Here is a 23,752-nt window from a genome sequence, read left to right on the forward strand (position 1 = left end):
AGGTGACCATAGATGCTGTGAGTTCAGGAGCACTACCCCTGCCATGTCCAGTAGACACTGTTTCACAGATGTCCTCCTCAACTTCTGACACATACATTCTTTCTCTGCCCATTCCTCCATGATGTTCCCTAAGCCTTGGAAGGGTAGGTGAGTCATATTTAGGGTGGAGGACTCCACCATCAAGTGTTCTCAGTACTTTGACCAGTTGTGAGTCTGTTCACTGCTGTCTGTAGATGAATTTCTAAGTGGTCTTATTAAATAAAAAACATGGAGCCAAATATAGGGGTGAAAGCCTTAGAGATCAGGGAAATAGGAAGAGCCACCAGCCAACCTTAACTCACCAGCTCTGCAGCTTCCAAATGTGCGAGCTGCTTCCTGTCTTACCTACGCCTTTATTGCCTTGCTGTTCTGGCCTCTCATTGGCTCTTAACCCAAATACCTCACTTCCTTGTTAATGCTTTGACTTACAGACCTCCAGGTCTCTATGGTTGGTACTGGGATTAAAGGCATGTGTCACCATGCTTGGCTCTGTTCCCTAGTGTGTCCTTGAACGCACACAGGGACCCTGCCTGCCAAGTGATCAGATTAAGGGTGTGTGCTACCACTGCTTGACTTTTGTGTTTACTTGAATGGCTTGCTATTTCCTCTGATCTCCAGGCAAACTTTATTTATTAGCATACAAATAAAATGTCACCACATTTCAGCACAAATAAAATATCACCACAGCTGTCCAGTGCAAGAGTAGCTTCCCTATGGAGGACCAGGGCTCAGGGGTCCTTAACTCATTGTTTGCCTTTCTCCCCAATAGCTCTATAAGAAAACATATGGTGTGTTATTATTTCCAATATCCTGGGCATTCAGCAAAATACCTGGCACCATAATATAGGCTGGGTACTGTTTCTCTAATGTACAGTGAATGCAGCTGAAGCCATGTGGACTCTAGTTTTACTAGACTTGAAAAGACACATTGAGGCGTCACATTCTGCTAAATTCTCCAAACCCATCTGTTTTTATAAACACAGTGCTGAGAAATATAAATACAAAGTCATGTGTCTTCAAGAAGATCCTTCTGGATCGTCCAAGTCAGAAACTCTCTGTCTACTTCCCACACCATTCTACTAGACTCCAGGGCTTTAGGATGCTATTAATGTGTTATTGTGCTGAAATGGATTCAGTAAGGAAGTTGACATTTTTGATTTAATAATTAGATTCTCTAGTTCCCTGAGGGAAAAGAGCCATATAATTCCAAAGCAGTTAGGATTTCAACTAAGTATTAAAGAAGCCCCAAGTTCCCACAGAGAGTGCCACGTCTTGTGTGTGGGAGGTTCCCTCTACCTTTGTTCTTATGTATGCCCACGGCCTTGCAGTCCATTGCCCCTGCAGTTTGCATTGCGATAAAGTACCAGCCATCCCCAGCCCATGCCTCGGTGTGGCTACAGAGCACAAGACTACTTCTGGAAAGCAGCAGATCAGAATATTTTTTAGATTTGTTGATGTTCTTAAAAGTTCCCAGTTTTAAACATAAATATTTATGCCTATTGCCAAACTGAACCTTCATTTTTTCACGAGGAACACTTTGATTAGTGTGAACTCTAAGGAGAACTCACACACAGCAGTTACTGTGTATTATAGGAAGATTGATGGAGACCTCTTGAGGGAGTTACTGCCTGAGGCCGGATTTCATATTTTGATTCTATGCATAAAAGAGCAGCATGGACCAGGCCTGGATAAGCATCCTGACAACTTCTATACTGGCTGTGATAACTTATAGCCTCTGGGTTTGGGGAGCAGGATAATCCTTCTGAAGTGGAAAGTCTGTGCAAGCTCAGCTCTTTTTAATGGAGCAACTTAGTTTTCATTCCTAAGACCCACCTTAGCTGGTCCTGAGTCACGCTTCAAGGAGTGTGAAAAGTCTGATCTGATGGGCGAAGTTGTGGGGTTTTGTTGTTGTTTGTCCGTTTTTTGTTTGTTTGTTTTGTTTTGTTTTGTTTTGGGAGGCGGGGCACGTATTTCCAGACAGGCTTTCTCTGTGTTGCCCTGGCTGTCCTGGAACTCTCTCTGTAGACCAGGCTAGCCTCGAACTGACAGAAAATCCACCTGTCTCTGCTTCCTGAGTGCTGGAATTAAAGGTATGTGCCACCATCTCCGGCTGTTGTTTGCATATAGGGTAGAATGGGGTTCTGGTTTGAAACACATTCTGACTCTATGCATAGCTTACTGAACAGAACCTATAGAACAGTGGTTCTCAACCTGTAGATCGCAACCCTTTTGGGAGTCACACAGCCCTTGCACGGGGTTGCGTATCAGCTATCCTGCATATCAGATATTTACATTATGATTTGTAACAGTAGCAAAATTACAGTTGTGATTTAGCAATGAACTAATTTTGTGGTCGGGAGTCACCGCAACGTAAGGAACTGTTTTGAATGGCACAGTTGGGAAGGTTGAGGACCCTTGCCACAGAGGTTTTTCCTGGGCAGCTGCTTGAGGTCAGACCCATACTCTAAGGCACTGTGCTTTGAATTTGACTCTTTGCTCACATTGCCGATGTTCAGAGCAAGAATGCTACCCCAGTCCATCAGCAGAACTGCTGGCCTTTCAGCAGTTCTTCGAAGCAATTCTCCTTTTCCCACACTCCCCATTCCCATTGCCCCTGTGGGGCAAGAATGCTACCCCACTCCATCAGCAGAACTGCTGGCCTTTCAGCAGAACTTCGAAGCAATTCTCCTTTTCCCACACTCCCCATTCCCATTGCCCCTGTGGGGCTCATTCTCTCATGGCCTGAATTTTCAATGTCAGGAATATCCTTTGCTCATCCACAGACATGGGACATTCCCACTAACATATCCAGGGCAGAGCAGATGTTCCCACTGCTTATCCCGAAGACATGTGTGGTGGAGTTCTTCCTTCTCCTTCCTGGAGCTTGGGGTTGTCCTCTGGGACTTCGTTCTTTCTTCTTCTCACCGTGTTTTCCCTGGTCCCTCTGAGGCTGAGGATGCAGCGTGGGCATTTAAGAAGAAATGGAGAATGACAAGTTAAGTCACAGAGACTGTACAAGCTGGCATAGGCTCGTCTTTCCTTGCAAGGGTCTCAAACTGACTAGGATGTACTGCTGGCTTGTAGGATTCAGCATTAGCTTCAGCTTTTCTCCCTTTTAGGGGTACAGCAGGAGGAGGAATGTGCGCCACTGTGGATCTCTACCACACTGAAGGGTTAATGTGGTGTAGATAATGCTGCTTGGTAACACAAAATTTTCCTTCGGCTAAATCAGTACTCTGAAACACTCAAGATTTTGCTAAATTCCTTGAAAGCAAAGGGCTTTCTATTTGGGAATTCCTAGTGCCGAGCCCAAAGCTGATGCTGTCTTAATGAGGCAAATGAATAAAGAGGAGAATACATAGATGGTCTTAACTCTGATGGGAAGTCAGACCCCAAGGATGGATTGGTTCATTTTATTTCTATTGGTTACTTGCATTTTATAAGACAATCATAGTATCATGTGTAGGTTAGTAATATCTAACGTTACACTTCAGTTCTGGTTTGTAAAGGAGATGGCAAAGGAAGGAGAGAGGGTTTTTGTTTGTTTGTTTGGTTGGTTGGTTTTTTGCTTGTTTGTTTTGTTTTTAATTTTACTATAGAGATAGAAAACATATCTATATGACTTAGGTGGCGGGGGGGAAGCAGCATACTTCTTGGTTTGAGTTAGAAAATTCCCAAAATATTGATCTTGAGTTTAGAGTCGTTTGTTTTACCCTTCAGCCATCTACAAACAGGACAGGCTGCTTCTAACACCTGCACAGTCCCACTTCTGCTGAGTCTGGTGGCTGGGTTCTAGAAGGATTGACAGGAGTGGCCCTGGTCCAGGGGACCCAGTGTCTTCTCTGACACTCAGAACCTGCCTCTGTGGCTATTCTAACATTCATCCGTCATCGGGACTGATGGCAGGACGCAGCTAACCATGTCTGTCTGTCACCCACAGGTCTGAGGCGGACTTACAGATGCACCATCTGTAGTGTGTCACTCAACTCAATAGAACAGTACCATGCACACCTGCAAGGATCGAAACATCAGACCAAGTAGGTACTGTTTCCGCTCTACCCCTGTTCCCATCTTTCTGTGCCCACTCTTTCTGTCCCCACTCTTTCCCTGTTCCCACTCTTTCTGTCCCCACTCTTTCCCTGTTCCCACTCTTTCTGTCCCCACTCTTTCCCTGTCCCCACCCCTTCTCTGTCCCCACCCCTTCTCTGTCTCCATTCTTTCCCTGTCCTCACCCCTTCTCGGTTCCCACTCTTTCCCTGTCCCCACCCCTTTTCGGTTCCCACTCTTTCCCTGTCCCCACCCCTTCTTGGTTCCCACTCTTTTCCTGTCCCTACCCCTTCTCTGTCCCCACTCTTTCCCTGTCCCCACCCCTTCCTTCTCTGTCCCCACTCTTTCCCTGTCCCCACCCCTTCTCTGTCCCCACTCTTTCCCTGTCCCTACCCCTTCCTTCTCTGTCCCCACTCTTTCCCTGTCCCTACCCCTTCCTTCTCTGTTCCCACTCTTTCTCTTTCCACTCCTTGGTCCTTCCTGTGGACTTGTTTTTGCAAGATCATTAAAACCAGACATGTTATTTATCTTGAAAAAGCAGACAGATATAGATTTTATCTTCTTATCTCCAAAGTCTCCTTGACATTTCTGTTCCTTGAGCTAGCCATCAAAATGTGCCGAGCGTTACTGAAAGAACAGCTGCTTCTCCCACTTCAGCACAAATAATGGGATTTTTTTTCCAAAAGTAATTCTGCCTGCTTTATGGTCTTGAAGAAACTTTCAGAACTGTATTGTGTTTTTTAGTAACCAACATGATCCCTCTGTGTAGGCTGTATTAAACTTCTGTGTTATATGGTCAAATTCTGTGACAGTCTCCTAGTGTATTCCCAGTCTGGGTGTATGTTGTCAACTATTATGAAAACGTAACAGATCCATCTCCTGGTATATTGAATTCATCAGATATAAGTACACACACACACACACACACACACACACACACACACACACACACACACGCATATTGTCAATTAAATAACAGCCTGTTCTGATTTGTTTGTGCCCAGAAGAGCCTCAGCTTTTTAAACTGGAACAGGCTGCAGGCTCCCTGCATCATCTCACCTCCCTTCCTGCATGCTTCCAGAATCACCACCACCATGGCTAGCGGTGTGAAGGCAGCGCTGAGGCTGTTAAGAAAACACTCATACAGTAGGGTATGAGGAACAAAGAATGTCTCAAAAGGTTGGAATCTAACTAGATGCAGTTGTTTCCATTTCTAAATAATTTATCAAGAGAATCATTGAACAGAGCTGACTATATTAAGGCCCCATGAATAATTAATGTCATCCAACAAACATTTATTGAGTGCCACTGTGTGTCAGACCTCCCTGTAGCTTGGGGACAGGTGAGTAGGTGTCTGCCTTTCTCTTAGTGAACCCCAGCCAGCTGGGAAGGTTGTTCTCGACAGTGTGTGCATGTCAGAGCCATGAGAAGGTACCGAGGGAGGCGTGAGTGAAGCCAGTTTTCCTAGGATGTTGGTACAGATGATACACAATGAGGAATAGTTCATTTTTGGTGCTCAACATGGATCTCCATGTTGAGAGGTGTCCTTGTTAGTTTTTGTCTGCTTGTTTGTTTGTTTGTTTGTTAACATTACACAAGATAGTTATCTGAGTCAAGGGAACCTCAATTGAGAAAATGCCTCCATAAGATTGGCCTGTAGGTAAGTTTGTGGGGGCATTTTCCTAATTAATGATTGATGTGGGTGGGCCCGGCTCAATGTGGGTGTTTTCAGCCCTGGATAAGTGGTCCTAGATGGCATAAGAAAGCAGGCAGAGCAAGCCATGAGGAGCAAGGCAGTCAACAGCATCCGTCCATGGCTTCTGCTTCAGTTCCTGTCGCCAGGTTCCTGCCTTGCTTGAATTACTATCCTAACTTCCCTCAGTGATGGACTGTTTCCTGGAAGTGTAAATGAAATAAACCCTTTCCTCCCAAGTTGCTTTTGGTCATGGTGATTTGTCAGAGCAATGGAAACCCTGACTAAGACAGGAAGCTTTGATGGAATGAGTATGCAATGTCAAAACACGAGTCACAATTTCCCAGGCTATATTGTGAGTAGGGACATTCTAGGCAGACACTAGACAAGTAAGTCATAGGATATCAGCCTCAGGTAAGGAAGTTTAGACCTAGAAATTGCTTGAAATAATTAGGAGAATTGCTTTCTTCTCCTCATTCCGCTTTCTTGAGAGTCCAGGTTTATTTTGCTGTGATCTACCCAAGAGAGGATCTACATCAAAGGAAGTCTTAAAAATTAACAACAGTGAAAATTCACGACTCTTTGTGGAATGCCTACAGCTTCTGCATTCATTGATGGTATTGACTGTTTCATTGTGTTCCCCAAGTACTCTCTTTTCATCATCTCTCTAATTGTGTATGAGAGGCACTGTATGCATCTTAGTTAATCTGTGTTCAGTGTGCAGGGTGACACAAAAGTATCTGTGTAAATTTATAATCTTTTAGGAGTGTGCATTAATTCTTCTTAATAAATAAAAATGGCACAATAGTGACTTTTAAGTGGTATGTAACATACATATCAAAATGCAGACGTTGTCTACAGCTCCAGGAATCTATCTGTCTATCTATCTATCTATCTATCTATCTATCTATCTATCTATCTATCTATCTATCTATCTCCCCATCTATACCTATAAAATTCTGTGGTATTTTTACACTTATTTTCTCATTTCATTCATGTATTTACTCTATAAAAGCATCAGTGTATCATTATCCTAGAGGGGAAACTGAGACTCAGAGGTTAAATACCTCTCCCAGCACTAAGTTGCCAAGAAGTAGCAGAGAAAGGACTGATCCCAGCAGGGTCTGACTTTACCTCTACTCACTCCATGTCACTCAGTTCCACAAACATGGACCTTCAACAAAGGAGTGCCAGTAAAGAGCTTCCTGATGCATTTTTTTGCAAAGGAGGTACCACTTTACACATATGATTCAGTAGATACGTGTGACATCAGAAGAACACATCCCACTCGCTTATACATCTGTCTTCTGTGTGGTAAGCAGAACTCTGTTCCTCTGTGCAGAGTGAAATGGGGTGGGGGGAATGAACAAAGTAATTTCATGGTGCTGTCCTAGATGTTTGTTCTGGTTCCTCTTATGCTTAATTTAGGTATCCTTTGTATGTATGCCTGTGCATGCGTGTGTGTACGTGTATGTTCTTCACATGTATGCTTATGAGTGTGTGTCTTTGCATACATGTATATTATAAGTATGTATGTGTGAGTTTCTTTGTCTGTTTATAAAAGACTTTGATTCTATTTTTTGAGACTTATTTTTATTATTTTTGTATGTGTGTATGTATGTATGTATGTACATGCATGCCACAAGCATACAGGTGTCCACAGAAGTCAGGGGAGAATGTCAGTTCCCCTGGAGCTGGAGTTACAGTCAGTAATGAGTTGTCAGATGTAGGTGTTGGGGATTAACTCAAGTCCTGTATAAAAGAAGCAAGTGCTCTTAACTGCTGAGTCATCTCTCCAACCCCCGATTTTCATCTTAATATCATCATCTGCTGCTATTCCTTTCTTCTTTCTTGCCTGTGTTGTTCTGGATATCAAACTCAGGGCCTCTGGCATACAACAAAGCACTTTAGCCAACCTACACTCCTACACCCTTATTTTCTTAATGAACTAGAATTTTCTAATTTTTAGCAAAGTCCCATGTTATTGGATTCTCTCCTGACTTCCAGTTCCCAAATAACCACTCAGAAGCTTAATTATTATTTATAAATGATTGGCTGATATCTCAGGCTTGTTACTAGCTAACTCTTACACTTAAATTAACCCATAATTCTTATCTATGTTTAGCCACGTGGCTTGGGACCTTTTCTGAGTACAACATTCTCATCTTGCTTCTCTGTGTTTGCCAGTGACTCCTGACTCCACCCTTCTCCTTCCTGTCATTCTTAGTTTGGCTGCCCTGCCTATACTTCCTGCCTGGCTACTGGCCAATCATCATTTTATTAAACCAGTTTAAGTGACAAATCTTTACAGTGTGCTAGAGGATTATTCCACAGCAAAGTCCAGCTCATTAAAATCTGTTCTTTATAGCTTAAGTTATTTGAGTATGAGTTGAGATTGTCTACTCATCCCAAGGTTACCAAGATAAATTTCCATGTTACTATGTTGATCTTACATTGTCTTCCTTTATGGATATAGGCTTTTGGTGTCAATTTTTTGCATAGTGTGATAGAGAGGACAATTTTCAGATTTTGCCTACATGAATACAGGTTGATCCCATATCATTTATTTAAAAGAGAATTTCAAAAATCCTGTTCATAAATCAGGTGGTTTCCAGGCATGTCTTTATGTTCCTGTCTGGATTCTACACTCTTCATCCTAATGCGGCTCTTTCCTTACTCCATTGTACATGGTCTCGTACAGCTTTAGGGTAGGTCTTGGTATCTACTAATGTAAATTTTCTACTTTTGCATTTTTGTTCAAGACTGTTTTCATTAATCTTGACTCTTTTTGTTCTTACATAAATTTTAGAATCAAATTGTCAATTTCCCTGAAACCAGTTATACCAGTGCGTCTTTGCATCTGTCCTCATCCATGGTGCACACCATTCTTTGGTTGTGCCTCTGATTCTTTCAGGAAGACTGGTCTTTCTGCAGGAATCTCGCACATGTTTGTTTAAATTTATTCCTAAAGGACCTGTGTTTTGGAGGGTGTTAGGTCATCGTAAAAGGCAAATGATTTATGTCATATTAACAGACAAGAATATAAACAAGAACATTTAAAAATTTCAGTTGTAAACAGTAATGTTCCAAGCCTGTATCAAACTGCTTTGTTAAATTTACTTAATAGTCTAATTCCATGAGCAAATAATCGGGGATTTTCTATGTGAAAGCCACATCATGGGCAAACAGGGAGAGATCCTTTCCTCCTCTCACCCCCGTCTACGTGTCTCATTACAGTGGAGAACCTTCGCGGCACTGAAGATTCAAGCGGAACCATAGTCATGACATTCCCATCCCCCAAACCTTCAGCTAACGTTAGAAATCAAAGTAATATACTTGTTTGTCTCTCACAACCTACTGATATTTTTCTTTTGATTGGACGATAAAATTCATCAAACGTTTTTACTTTCCTGGTGGGATTATAGTATCTCAATTTTCATTTGTAGACTGTTAAACTGTAGTCAGTAATTTTCAAATATCAATACATTTCACTGAAACTCCACTTTCCTTGAAATATTATATTTTTATGTATTTCTAGAATGAACACTCTAAAATATTTTAAGGACTCTCTCTCTGTCTCTGTCTCTCTCTGTCTCTCTCTCTGTGTGTGTGTGTGTGTGTGTGTGTGTGTGTGTGTGTGTGTGTGTGTGTGTGTGTGTGTGTTTATGTATCTTTTTAATGAAGCAGTTTGGGGCCTTCATTTTTCTTGTAATGCTCTTAGTTTCATTATAAGGATTTTGCTGGTATATTTAATTATGTTAAAAGATTTTTCCCTCTATTTTTGATCCTTGAATATGTGAGTGGTAGGCTTCTCTTACTTAGCAATAATTCATTGGTAAAAACCACCTAGTCTTGGAGCTTCATATTTTTAGAAGGTTTAAGTTATTTTTCCTAATCTATCTTACCTATTTTATAAAAATGCACTGCCATAAAGTGACTTAGGAGACTATCTGACTTTATGCACCATACTGTAACACATTTCTTACTCTTTTAAATGTCTTTATTAGCATACATTAATTATATATAATAATAGGTGTAAGATCTGAATGAGCAATAGCCCCAGTGGTCTCAGAATTTGAATACTTGGTGCCCTATTAATGGGAATGTTTGGGGAGGTTAGGTGATGTGGTCTTGCTGGGTGAAGAGCATCAATCCCAGGGGATGAGTTTTGACAGTAAAGAGCCTCGCCTGCTTACAATTCACTCTCTGCTTCATTCTTGCTGTTGAAGCCATGAGAACTCTCAGCTTTCTGCTCCCATTGCCACTCAAGGTCATGCATGCTGTCAGAAACATTATAGACTCTAACCCTCTGTAACCATGTGCCAAAACAAACTCTTTTTTCTCTAAGTCCTAGTCATGGTGCTTTATCACAGTCACAGGAGAGCACCTAACAAATTAGGTTCCACTATGATATTTTCATGCCTGTTTTTGAATCCCTGGAGTTGATTTTTGTGCATGGTGAGAGATATGTATCAATATTCTTCTATATGTAGGTATCCTGTTTTTCCAACATCCTTTAGTAAAGATGTGTAGATGGAGGAAGGACACACATTCCCTACCCCTTTTGACAGTTGATGGCTACTGGGGGAGGAAGAGTAAGTACTTTGGAAGCACAGTAGACAGACCTTCTGCAGTGGATAACCCACATCCATGCATAGTGAGCAGTACTAATTGATCTTAGTTGATTATAGAAGAGGAGGAGGAGGAGGAAGAAGAAGAAGAGGAGGAGGAGAAAGAAAGAGAGTGAAAGAGAAAGAGAGAGAGAGAAAGAGAAAGAGGAGGAGATGAATTAGGGGAGGAACATAGAGGGCAGATATTCAGATGACTTGTGGGGGACGGACAGTGAATATGGCCAAGCTACATTTGTACATGTAAGAGATTTTCAAAAAAATAAATGAAATATAGTGTAGTTAGAATACCATCTTTTCCTCCATGTGTAATTTTGGATCTTTGTCAAAAATAAGGTATGTGGTCTTATGTCCTGGTCCTCTGTTCTGCTCTGCTTGTCTGAATGTGTCAGTACCATGCTGTTCTATTGTTGTGATAGTGTAACTTGAAATCAGGTACAGTGATGCCTACAGCATTCTTCCTATGGCAGGATTGCTTTGACTGTCTAGGGGCTTTTTAATAATTTTATCATTTTTCCTATATTTCTGTGAAGTATGGTGTTGGATTTTTGGGGGGGACTGCATTGAGTCTCTAGATTGATTTTTGACAGGATGGCCACTTTCCCAGTATTAAGCTTCCAATCCATGAGCATCAGAGGGCCTTCCATAGTCAAGTGTCTTCCTCATGGCCCTTTCCAGTGTTTTAAACTTTCCTTTGTAGAGACCTTTCACTTTTTTGGTTAAGTTTATTCCAGTGATTTATATGTTTGTGTTTTATTGTTGTTGAGGCAATGGTGAATGGGATTGTTTCTCTGATTTCTTTTTCAGTATGTCTGTTATTGCTATTGAGGAAACAACTGACTTTCATGAGTTGACTTTGTATCCTGCAATTTTTGCTGAAGTTGTGTATTAGCTCCAGGAGTTTCCTGATGGAGTATTTACGGTCTCTTGTAAAGAAAGTACATCATCTGCTTCTTGTTTGAATCTGTTTTATTACCTTCTCTTGTCCTATTGCTTTAGCTACGATTTCAAGCATTATAAACTGAACAGGAGTCGAGGGAGCAGATTCCCTTGTCTTCTTCCTGTACTTAATGAAAATGCTTTGATTTTTTTTTCATTTACCATTATGTTGCTTTGATTTGTCATTTATAGTCTACTGTGTTGAGATATGTTTTCTTCATCCCTAGTCTCTTCAGAGTTTTAATCATGAAGAGTCATTGGACTTTTGCCAAAGGCTTTTTCTGTGTTATGTTGTCATGATTAAGTGATTTCTGTTCTTGAGTTGATTGATGAAATATATTAGTTATTGGTTCACTTACGTTGAGTCATTCCTGCATCTCTGCAATGAAGCCAGCATGATCATGATGAATGAACTTTTCTATATTCTTTAATTCTTTTCAGACTTGTTGCAGTGGGATTTCTTGCAGAGATGTTGTGGTTAGAAAGAAAATGCCCCCTAAAAGGAAGTGGTACTAGGAGAAGGTGTGACCTTGTTGGAGTAGGTGTGGTCCTGTTGGAGGAAGTATGCCACTGTGGAGGCATGCTTTGAAGTTGCATATATGCTCACGATATTGCCCAGGGTCTGAGACCACTTTCCTGTTGCCTGTGAGTCAAGATATAGGACTCTCAGCTCCTTCTCCAGCACCGTGTCTGCCTGCACTCCACCATGTCACACCATGATAATAGATTGAACCTCTGAAGCTGTAAGCCACCCCAATTAAATATTTTCCTTTATAAGAGTTGCTGTAGTCAAGGTGTCTCTTCACAGTGATAGAAACCCTAACTAAGACAGAAGTTTATCATGGAGATTTGTCTATAATTTTCTGTTTTTTTGTTGTGTCTGTCTGGTTTGAGTATCAGAGTAACAATGGCTTTCAAATGAACTTTTTTTCTGTTTTATACAATAGTTTGAGAAGGATTCAAGTTAGTTCTTCTTTAAGACCTGGCTAAGTGAATCCTTCCAGGACAAAACATTTTTTTTTATGGTTATGCAATTTTAATTACTGTGTTAACCTCATTGCTTTCAGTCTATATTATCTCATCTTGGTTTATCTTCGGTAAGTCATATGGGTCTAGGATATCACTAATCACTTTCACATTTTCCAATTTAACAGAATACATATTTTTAAACATATATCCTTATGCTTTTCCTAATTTCATTTATATCTGTTGTAAATACTCACTTTCCATCTCTACAATTATTAACCTGTGTTTTTTCTCTTTCTTTTGGTTTATTTTGCTGAAAATACCAATCCTGATTATCTTTTCAAAGAACCAGCTTTTCATTTCACTGATTTTTGTAATTTTTGTTTCAGTTTCATTAATTTCTTCCTAATCATGAGCGCTTTCTTAGGTTTACTGCTTTGAGGTTTGGTTTGTTCTTATTTTTCCAAGGCACTAGGGTACATCATTTAGTTATTTATTTGAGAGTTTTTTGGTATTTAATGTAGGCACTTGCAGCTATGAATTTGGGGTTTCTTTTATTATGTCCCATAAGTTTTGGTACATTGTGTCTTCATTTTTAAAGGTTATCCCTTGCATATTTTTTGAGATTATAGTATAATTCCATAAATCTCCCCTTCCTTTGCCTTCCTCCAAACCTTCCCATACACCCCTTCTTATTCTCTTTCAAATTTATGGCCTCTGTTTCCATTAATTGTTGTCACATATATACAGATGTATATGCAAACATATATGTTCCTAAGTACATAAGCATAACCAGCTCAGTCCATATGATATTACTTGCATGTATGTTTTCAGTGCTGACTATTTGGTATTGGATAACCAGTTGGTGTGATCTTCCCTGGAGAAGAGCACTTATCCTGTTCTTAGCATTATTTAGTTGCCTGAGTTTCTTTGTGTGGGCTTGGGTCTTGTGGGCTTTTTTCTGTCCACACTGGCATGTCTATTGGTGTTATCCTTGATCAGCTCATGTTAGGCAGTCATGCTGGTAAGACTTTATGGGTGTAGCTTCTGACATTCCTAGGAGACACAATCTCACAGCAAACTCCCTGACCTTATGGCTCTTACAATATTTCTACCCACCCCTCTTCTGAAATGCTCTCTGAGCCTTAGATGTGAGATTTGTGTTGTGTGTCTTCATTTATAATTAGTTCCAGAATTATTTTTATTCAGTTCTTCAATGGTATATCCATTACTTGGTAATGCATTGTTTAATCTTCATGATTTTGAGAAATTTCTGTGATTTCTTGCTGTTGACTTCTAGTTTTATTCCATTATGACCAGGTAGAATATAAGCAATTATTTGAATTTTCCTGTATTCATCAAGACTTGCTTTGTGTGCTTGATATACGATTTCTTTTAGAGGAGTTCCATGGTCTGTTGAGCAGAATGTATATTCTGTGGCATTTGGATGGAATATTGTGTAGATGCCTATTAAGTCATTTTGATTTATGAAGTAATTTAGCTCGTATGCTTCTCTTTTTTTGTTAATATGATCTTTTTATTGGTGAGAGCAAGGTGTTAAAATCACCCATTATTATCAGATTAGAGTTCATCTGTGACTTTACATTGAGTAACTGCATTTGATGCCTATACATTCAAAATTATAATATTCTCTTGATGAATTATTTCTTTAAACAGTATGATACAACCCAGTTTTGAGGTATAATTTGTCTAATATAAAAGTAATGAAGCCTGCTTATTTCCTGGTTTGATTTGCAAGAGTTAACCTTGGCAGGCAGGGTTACCTCCTGACACTGTGATTCCAGCCAGATATCCACTCAACATCTGTGTTGTTCTCGTGGTGAGTGTCTTAGCTACATTTATTTATATTCCTGTGAAAAGACACCATGACCAAGACAACTTATAGAAGGAAGAGTTTATTGGGGCTTTTAGAGGGTGGTTCCATGATCATCATGTTGGGGAACAGAGCGGCAGGCAGGCAGGCAGGCATAGCACTAGAGCAGTAGCTGAGAGCTCACTTCTGATCCACAAGTAGGATAAAGAGAGAAAAGGTTAACTGGGCATGGTGTAGGCTTGTAAAACCTCAAATCCCATTGCCAGTGACACACATCCTCCAACAAGGCTACACCCCCTAATTCTTTCCCAAAGAGTTCCACCAGCTGGGGACCAAGTATTCAAATATATTAGCCTATGGGGGGGCATTTTTATCCAAAGCACCGCAGTGAGAGTCCATTTTTGTTGCTTTAAACCACTCAGCTTGTGATAGTATTTAATGATGACCTTCAAACTAATGCAGTACACAAAATCCTCTACCCTCATTCTACACATAATCCTCAGGTTGCCTTTTACTAGTCAAACACCCACTTTGCTTCTGCTGTCAAGGACTGTGATGATGTGATGATGCCATGATTGATAGCTGAGTGGAGCTTGAGTGTAGAGTGGAATGACAAATGTCAATGTTTTAAAGGCATCGCACAGGAAATGCACAGTATCCAAGTATCCTGTCGCCAACCAGGTGGCAGCATCTCTATTTCATAGGTTAGGAAGCTGAATCTCAGAGAAGTTAGATAACATATTCAGGGCCTTAAAAATAATTGCTCAGCAGAGATGAGTAGCAGAAGTCAAGCTGTCTGTCCATCATTTCAATGAGTGTCTTTCCTAGTGAAACTACTGTCAACATTTGCTAGTATTAATAACATAGATGGAGTCTTTTCCATTTTTGGAAAATACCATAAATAGCTCAAAATCAGTCAATTCTCTCTCCATTGTTAAACAGCCAGAGAAATATTAGCCACCTAATGAGACTAAAGAATCAGAAATGCAAATGCCCACACTGACATATAAAGCAATTGCCTGTTAGTCGATTCTTCATTGCTTCCAGGGGATCTAGTCTGTCAATTAGTGCAAATGAGTAAAATGAAATTTAGAAGCTTTAAGTATATACCATACACTAATGAATAATTCCCCCTTAATGTACTTAAATTTGAGCTCAGGGAACACTCTAGGCCTCAGAACATTATATTACCTAGAAGTAAAGGACATAAAAGTTGTCATTACTTTGATACTTCAGTTGATTAAAAATGAGGTGCAGGTATCACCCCAACCCAAAATGCGTAGTTTCTGAATTCATTTGTTCTTTGAAGATGTCTTCAGTGGTGATATCCATTGTTCTTTCTCTAGTTTCCCATAACTAGTATGAATTCTCAGGACAAAGGTTTATGCTACTCATTTCTGTTATATCTATCTATTTCTCAAGTGCTTAAATGCTTGTTCAGACTAATTTTCAAGCATGGAATATATTTTCTTTAAGCACGTTAGAATTAAGAGTAGCAGTGAGTTGTTTAAGAAGCACATGACAGTAAGTAAAAATATTTTTGAAGGTAATGCCAACCATAAAGAATTTTTTATACTTAATGAAAACGAAAGCAGCTTAGAAACCTAAGAATTGGTTCCCTTTGGAAAAACCGCAAGCAACCAACATATCCTTCTTTGAAAACTGAAATATAAATACTCACTATGGACTTTTCAGTGTAGTTTACCATTCTTAACCAAGGATTCCACTGTTGAAGGAGATGAGGACTTTAGTACCTTGCTTTATTCAAGAAGTTCTCTGATACAGGGTAAACTTTGGCAGCCAATTTCCTGTTACATTTGCATGATTTTAATATATATTTTCGTTGTATATTTACTATATATACTAAGTCTATATTATAACTACTGTGTGCTGAGGTCTTCTGTAGGCTTGAAGAAAACCATATGGGGTGTATGTTCATCTTTGTGAGTAGCTTCTAGAATTACAAATGACACCTGGTGGTCTTCAGCCCATTCATCTCTTTCCTCCTTCCTTCCTTGTGGGACTTATACTCATCATTTTGTCTTCCTTGACATCAGGATGAATCATGGCTGCCTTCAGGTGGCTCTGAGTGATGATGTAATGTTTTAGATTAACTTCTGGGACCCACCAAATCTTAGGTTCTTTGAGATACGGCCTCATATAGGCATTCAGTGTCAGTTACCAGGGTGAAGGGCCACTCACTCTAAGACTTGGTTCAGAGAAGTGGATTCCCAACACAAGTAAAAAGAACCAGGCTTGTTTTCAGAGCCAGATAGACTTTTCTTGATTGGCCTGAGACCTAGTGCCAGATTTTCTTCTCACTTATTATGTGTTCTTGAACAAATTTAAATATTATTATTAAGCAAGCCGATGAAGACACAAATTAACAGAAATAAAAAAATAGATTTTATGTGCACAGTTTGATGGGTTTGATATGCCTGGATATGCTGGGACCATCAGCTCAGTCAAGGGCCAAAACACATTCAGAATCACCAGTGGCTTTTTCCCCACCAATATCTTCAACCATAGCCCAACCATCATTGCTTAGTTTGTTGTTCTGGAATTTAATGGAATGGTACAGTGTGTGTTCTTTTCTGCCTGGCTTATTTTGCCCAACCTAATGCTTTTGACAGTCATTCACACTGCTGCATGTATTGGTAGCTCCTTCTTTGCCTGGGTGGTTTTGAACAAAGCATGCCACTGTTGAGCATCCCTTTCTCTCCTGAAAACGTGCTGTGCTGTAGCATACACGCCAAACTTCCCATCAGCTCCAATACTCTTCACTTGTATGACTTGAAGGTTTCGTTATTTAACTTTTATTTTTTTAATCTAGCAGGAAAATGGCTATAAAAATATTTCTTTTTAGTGTTTATTTCTGTACTGCTGGATAGTCCAGGAGCTGATCAAACCCCTCCCTGAATCCAGTTGACTATCAGAATATGAGGTGGGGACTTCCTGTTGGTTTTAACTGAGGACAGAGGGGTAGAGTTCGTGGTCAGGTTGAAAATAAAGGATGGAGCTCATTATATCTCCATTCTACATCATGATATTGCAACCAGACTCTTCTGGCTACTCAGGAAAATAGGTTGAGTAAGATCAACTCAGGAGTGCTCTTAAGGAGACTCTAACTGCTTGCTTAAACATTAAGCTACTAGATTCTCATGTATTCTATGCATTCTAAAAAATATTATATCCCACTCTGATCTATTTTCTATAAATATATATGATTATTATATTAATCAATTTTTAGTGTTTAAAGACATTGAAAATTTAACTACCCCAGTGTGACCAGTACACAGGTATCAAAATATCTCCTACACTCTAAAAGTCTGTGTGATTAAGATAAATAGCAATTTTGAAAAGAAATAGAATGTGTGTGCTTGTAGATGATTAGCTGCAATTGGCATTTACAAAACTTTTTTAGGGAATTGAGTTTGGCTAGGTTTTGTCCATTCTTTTATCGTTTATCATGAAACATTACCATCTGTAAAGTTAAGTAAGTCAATAAAAGATACTATTCTACCAGTCAGATTCCACTGGGGATAAAGAGAAGAGATGATCAGGGTAGAGCTATGTCCCCAGTTGAAGGGATGAATCCCATTTTTTTCTGCCTTTGGGATAGGGAAGAGACAGCATTTTGTCCCTTTGGACTGACATTTTCATGGTGTGGATAGGGTGATGGTATCAATTCTGTCCCATAATCTGTAAGACAAATTGCTAAATGGTCTAATTAATTAAAAAAACAGAGCCAGATATTGGGGTGAAATCTGAGAGATCAGAGAACCAAAAAGAAGCCAGCCACCTTCTTACTACTAGGAAATCCTCAGCTAAAAGAGAGATACTTCCTGTATACCCATGCCTTATATCCTTCCTGTCCCTGACATCTCACTTCCTTCTCCACCCAGCTACATCACTTCCTCTTTCTGCCCAGCTCTATCACTTCCTGTCTGTCTGCACAGACCTCCAGACCTCTATGGTTAACTAGTGCTGGGAATTAAAAGCATGTGCCACCATGCCTGGCTCTGTTCCCAGTGTGGCCTTGAACTCACAGAGATCCAGATGAATCTCTGTCTCCTAAATGCTAGGATTAAAGGTGTGTGCTACCATTGCCTGACTTCTGTGTTTAATATAGTGACTGGCTTTTTCCTCTGATCTCCAGATAAGCTTTGTTGGGGGACACAGATAAAATATCACCACAATAACCAAAGCCTACTGAGCACAGACCAAGTAGATTAGAGAGTAGAATTGGTGCCGAGGAGACCACAAGGCCATGAAGATGTCTGTGCCTCATACCTACCTTGTCTATCATCAAGCTAAGGAGGTCAACAAGAACCCAAGTCATAATAGAAGTGAGCATAAGATCACACAAGCACAAGGCATGCACAGTGCAAGAATGGCTGCCTGGGTTGGAACTATTAGCTGAGGTTGTAATGGAATGACACCATGCAGAAGTGTGGGAGTGAGAGCAGTTCCGGCGGCCCTGACTCTGCCATCCACCAACTGTGTGTGTCTGCGTGTGTGCCTGAGCACCTCCCTCGGGTTTAGTTTGCACATCTGTGGAAAGCAATGTTTATCAATACTAACCTGAAGGATGAGGCTGGAGGGAAGATCGGGAGCTCAAAGTCATTAGCCTCAGCTACATAGTGAATTTGAGTAGTGCCTAAGGCCTATCCCTGCTTTAAAACACACACACACACACACACACACACACACACACACACTCATCTTGACTATGGTAAGGATTAAGATCACAACCAACAATAATAAATATTATGACGGTAATTGTCATGGAATATTTTTCCCTCAAGAAAGAATTAATTATTAATACTGTAATCTAAACTTTATTCAAATGAGCCTTGAGGAATGGGTGGATGAGTCCTCAGTTGGTCTGAGGTATACAGATTTGTGGCTCCTACAGTCTCCAGTCCTTCCACATATGGGTTGTCCTCAAGGGGAGGGCTCTGGGTCCTCATAAAGTAGATCCAGCCCACTCACAGTGAAATATATCAACTGACTTTACTAGGCAGTAGGACAGCAGGACTGACCTGAGCCCACCACCAAAGTGGCCCATTCTGAACTTCTTGTGGTCTCGGACTTCATTTTATACAACAGTTTCCAATTTGGAATTTTATACTGCACCATTCATAAAGAATGTTTCCTGTGGCCAGTGGTGAGGCCCCATGCCAGAGTGCTTGCCTACAATACGTGATGACCTGAAGGTGATCCTCCAAAATGCCACGGGGGGGGGGGGGGTTGTAATGCTCTCACTGTGGTCTTCGCTACCTGAATTCTTCCTTGGTTCACTTTCTACCTCACTAACAATTTGATGATCGGTCTCACAGGCCTGTGAGATGGTTCAGTGTGTAAGGGCTGGCAACACAAGCCTGACCTGGGTGTGATCCCTAGACTCCATCCAAAGGTGATAGAAAAGAACCAAATTCACAAAGTTGTCTCTGACTTCTACCCAGGTGCTGTGGCATGGACATACACGTACACAAAGATAAGAAATAAAATTAAAGATACATTCTTGAATATTTTTTCAGTTTCATCTAGTCAGTCATCCTCAGTTTACACATTATCCTGCAGACTCTGTGGATTATAGCCTTGAAACTAAAGAAAATAGAGTTGAACATGTTCTTTGCTGAATAGCATTCTTTCATTAGTCTGAGAGACCCTTGGTGGTGTTCCTTTACCTTTCTAATTCTATATAGCTCATTCCTCCCATTTTCAATCTTTATTTCACCATTAAAATATATCTTCACTCTATTTGGGGATTTTTAAGGCAAAATTCCCATTACTGACTGGTTATGTTTGGAAATGTGTCTTGTCCAGAATTGGAAGAGGTTTGGTTTTTTTTATGTTTGTTTGTTGTTAAAACAACAAAACCAAACCAGATTTCCTGAATGAGGGAGCTGTGTCCGATATTAGCTGCGGCCATTCATTTAGCTTAGTAATAGGCATTGTGAAGGGTTTCTTCTTCTTGCAGCTAATCTAGTCCATTCTATGTTATGATCAGGAAAGTCAGATGGAGTTAGAATCAGACCTTCGGTCAGTATCAATTTATTAAGTGTCGCTGTATACCTATCTGACCCTCAGTTGTCTTTAATAGGAAGGAGAAAACGTGGATTTTTTTTTCTACAGCTTTCTGAGTTACAGAAAAATCTCAGTCCACTTCATGCTGAGTAGTCAAATCAAAATCAGAATCTATAATGTTAGCTTGCAGAAATGCTGGTCCTTTTTCAAGCCCCAGGACACAATTAGTTCAGCGTTGTCTCCACAGCCTCTGGTGCTATTGTATTCTTTGAGAGCTCCTGTCTTTCGCCCTCCTCGTGTAAGAGCCCTTTCTTCAAAAGCTGCCCAGCGCGATGGCATGTGACTTTACTCTTTTATTTCTAAAACTGTCACCATTGTACTTATTTCTGTCCTAACAGGAAGATCTTAGGAATGCCTTAAATAGATAACTTTAAAAACTCGGATTTAATTTCCTTGATAATGGATAAAGTTCAAATAATAGATCCAATTTTCGAAATTTCTTGCCATAGTTAAAAGAGATAAGCCCAGTGGAGGGCTCAGATTTTTATAATCAGACGCCTTACTAAATTAGGACCCAGTTGTCTTTGTGTCTCTATGTCAGAACGGACACTTTAAGCCTCTGTAGAGATGGTTCTCATTTAAAATCTAGTTTTTGGTCAGCATAGCTTCTATTCCAGGAAGATGGGTAGGGGAGTTTGAGATTTTCCAGAAGCTTCTACAACAGATTTCAAAAGCAATCACACAACTTTCTATTTCTTAATCTTGGAACTAGTATCCCATGCCATATAGGAATCCAGGGAGTAGAGATGAGCTTCTCTGGAAGGGAGCTGAGAGAGAGTGTGGTCTAAGGAAGAAAGCCAGCTCAGTGACTAGAGTCCCCTCTAAGGCAACAGGAAGTAGGTAAAGTCATCCACCAGCCATAGAAAAACATCAACACAAGTTTCTCAAGTTTTGTTTCCACTTTCCCTCATACGCACATGTGGGGAAAGCAGATACCATAGCCAATATTTAATCCAGTAATGAGGAGCTAACTGGTCATCCTTATGGGCACAAAGTACTATTTCCACAGTGAATTAAGAGGCTTGTTCCTGTGGGTGAGCGATCTTGCGATTGTCAGTGAGACAGCATCTATGTAAAGAACCCCAAAACATTCATTGGTTGGGTGTACTCTGTGCATTAAATGACCTACTACACACTGCATTCTAAATCACCTCAAAGAATAACAGGTCAGTAAGCCATGTTCCCTGCTCTAGGGCTCTGCATTGGGGCCACTGTTTAAATTTCCAAACACTCAAGTGTTACAAAGCCAAAAGGAAACCTTCCAGTGCTTGGGAACCTTAGAACCGCAGCTGAGTGTGCTGGTGGCCTTGCTGGGATAGCAATTGGTTGCTGAACTGTCTGAGTCATTGCCATGGAAAAGTCCCTGAACTGACTAAGAGTCGTTATGTACCTACTGTGTACGAAAATATGACATTATCCATACAGAGATAGATACTAGATGATGGAGCTCTTGGAACCTGTCAAAGATGAGAAGGGGTTGGGAAGCAGGCTCTGGGTAGAAAGGGGTATTAGCTGTTGGCACCAAGACAGTGCTGTGGTTGTTCCTAGGAAATCACTGATGTCTGACTTCAAAGCCTTCTCCGAAAGACATTACCTCTTTCACTCGTAAATTCCTATTTTCTGGATAGTCTTTGAAAACCTCTCATTGATTATGCATGAGGACTTAAATTGTAACACCTGATAGGATACTTCATTGGTAAGAAACCTGCCTGAGCGATTCCATTAAGGATAGGTGACATTTGTGATCAAAGAATGATGATTAGAGACATTTATCTGTCGAATTTCTGTTGAAAATCACTTTAATTATTCGTTCTTCTTTATGCTAATAACACTTTATCTCATGTCACTTAAGGAGCCAGTAAATGATCATGTAAGGAGGTATACAGATGAAAGCATAAGACTGGGCATCAGACATTCTAACAAGAGCTATTTTATGATTCTGAATTGGAGCCTTTGCTCCTGGAGTGGGTGTTTTTTTTCTAACCTTGAAGTACAATTATTCTTGATCTTTTCATTAAAATATCGCATCCTGTGCCCATCATAGATGTTCTATAATCAACAGTCTTCTTTTCTTTAACTGTTTAATTAAGGTGGAGGTCAACAGTCTATTTGATTACTAAAGTCAATGAATATCATGGATAGCAGTCCAGAATGGTATTGTGATTTTGACATTATTACTGGTGGATTTTACGCACTGTAGCTCCCAGTTTGGCTTTGATGCAATTTCAGAGGATTGCTTTCTTCTTTCAAAGTGATAGCCTCGTCCCTATATATACCTGCTGGGTAATTGTCAAAATTATATCCACAGAGGGAAAAATGTGCTTTTGTCTGCTTTGCCATAGAAATCTCAGCCAGGGATAATTGCACTGTGAGGTGTGCAAATGCCAAATACCAGAAGGCCGTAAGTGGTGAAGATGGGAGGGGCCAAGACAAATTTAAAAACTATCATTGAATTTTGTAGAGATGTAGGAAAGAGGAGGCTGAGATGGCTGGGACTGGCTTGACTTTCCCATGTTCAGGCTAGGCAAGTTATAAGCTACAGCACCTGCTTCAGTAAACTCTGAGTCTGCAGAGCAGTGAGGAGCACGCAGCTCAGATGTTATCTTCTATGCACATGTATTTCTAGACCCTCTTATCATCATAGTTGTGTGTGTTAGACTTTTTCAAGTTTGATGTTCATAAAAATTTCAAGAAGTTAGTAGATTAACTGAACTCATGGCCCACCCATGTGGCAGTTTCAGAGAAGGAAAAGAGAAGTGGTGTGTGATAGTGTTGTTTTTTTTTGACGACTTTTGTTGGGTTTCCAAATCACCCTGCCAAAGACCACCACTCACATAAACAAAGGCAAGAGCATTTATTTCTCAAGAGAAGAATTCCTGCATGCAGGGGTCAGCCACACAACAAAATGGCGATGACCAGAAAAGCTCACAAGTTCTTTTTGTAGACAGCCAGAAGGGGATGACATCATCCTAAACATGACTGGCCAAGCACGCAGAAGCCACACTAATGCATTTCTGATTGACTGGGGCTGCAAGTGCTGAGTCAAGCCTGATATGTAGTATCTCCCTCGCCTGCTTTACCAGCAACTGAAACAGAAACTGAGACCGAAACAGAAACTGAGACCGAAACAGAAACAACTGAAACTCAGGCCTCCTAGAGACTGGGGCTGGGAGAAGTCCAGTGCTTCTGTGTGCTCTCTGTGGCCTCTTGCTTTGATACAGGCTAGAATCATCAGGGAAGAAGAATGTCAACTGAGAAAATGTAAGGTCTATGGGGCATTTTCTTGCCGAATGATGGACTTGTAAGAGGGTCCAGCTCGCTGTGGGTTATGTTGTACCTGTCTTCATTAGGTTTCCATTGCTGTGAAGAGACATCATGACTATAGCAACTCTTATAAAGCAAAAACATTTAACTGGGCTGGCCTAAATTTTATGAAGTTTAGTCCATTACCATCATGACAGAACATGGCAATGTGCAGGCAGACATGGTGCTAGAGAAGGAGCTGAGAGTCCT

General features: G+C 40.5%; 1 protein-coding gene across 3 annotated transcripts in view; it reads left to right on the forward strand.

Moving 5' to 3' along the window:
- The window catches only part of Zmat4 (zinc finger matrin-type 4), a 388,695-nt gene that overhangs the window by 333,432 nt on the left and 31,511 nt on the right, over positions 1 to 23,752 (forward strand). Inside the window, exon 6 of one of the 3 annotated variants that reach the window (XM_052751848.1) lies at positions 3,980 to 4,080. The exons of 1 other annotated variant lie outside the window; for it this stretch is intronic. In XM_052751848.1, coding sequence (XP_052607808.1) covers positions 3,980 to 4,080 — 101 coding nt within the window. The remainder of the gene's footprint in view (positions 1 to 3,979; positions 4,081 to 23,752) is intronic. One more of the 3 variants, XM_052751847.1, reaches the window with a different exon arrangement.

Source organism: Peromyscus californicus, unplaced genomic scaffold (assembly GCF_007827085.1).
Source record: "Peromyscus californicus insignis strain IS unplaced genomic scaffold, ASM782708v3 Scaffold_23__1_contigs__length_62951481, whole genome shotgun sequence".
Classification (NCBI taxonomy): Eukaryota; Metazoa; Chordata; class Mammalia; order Rodentia; family Cricetidae; genus Peromyscus; species Peromyscus californicus.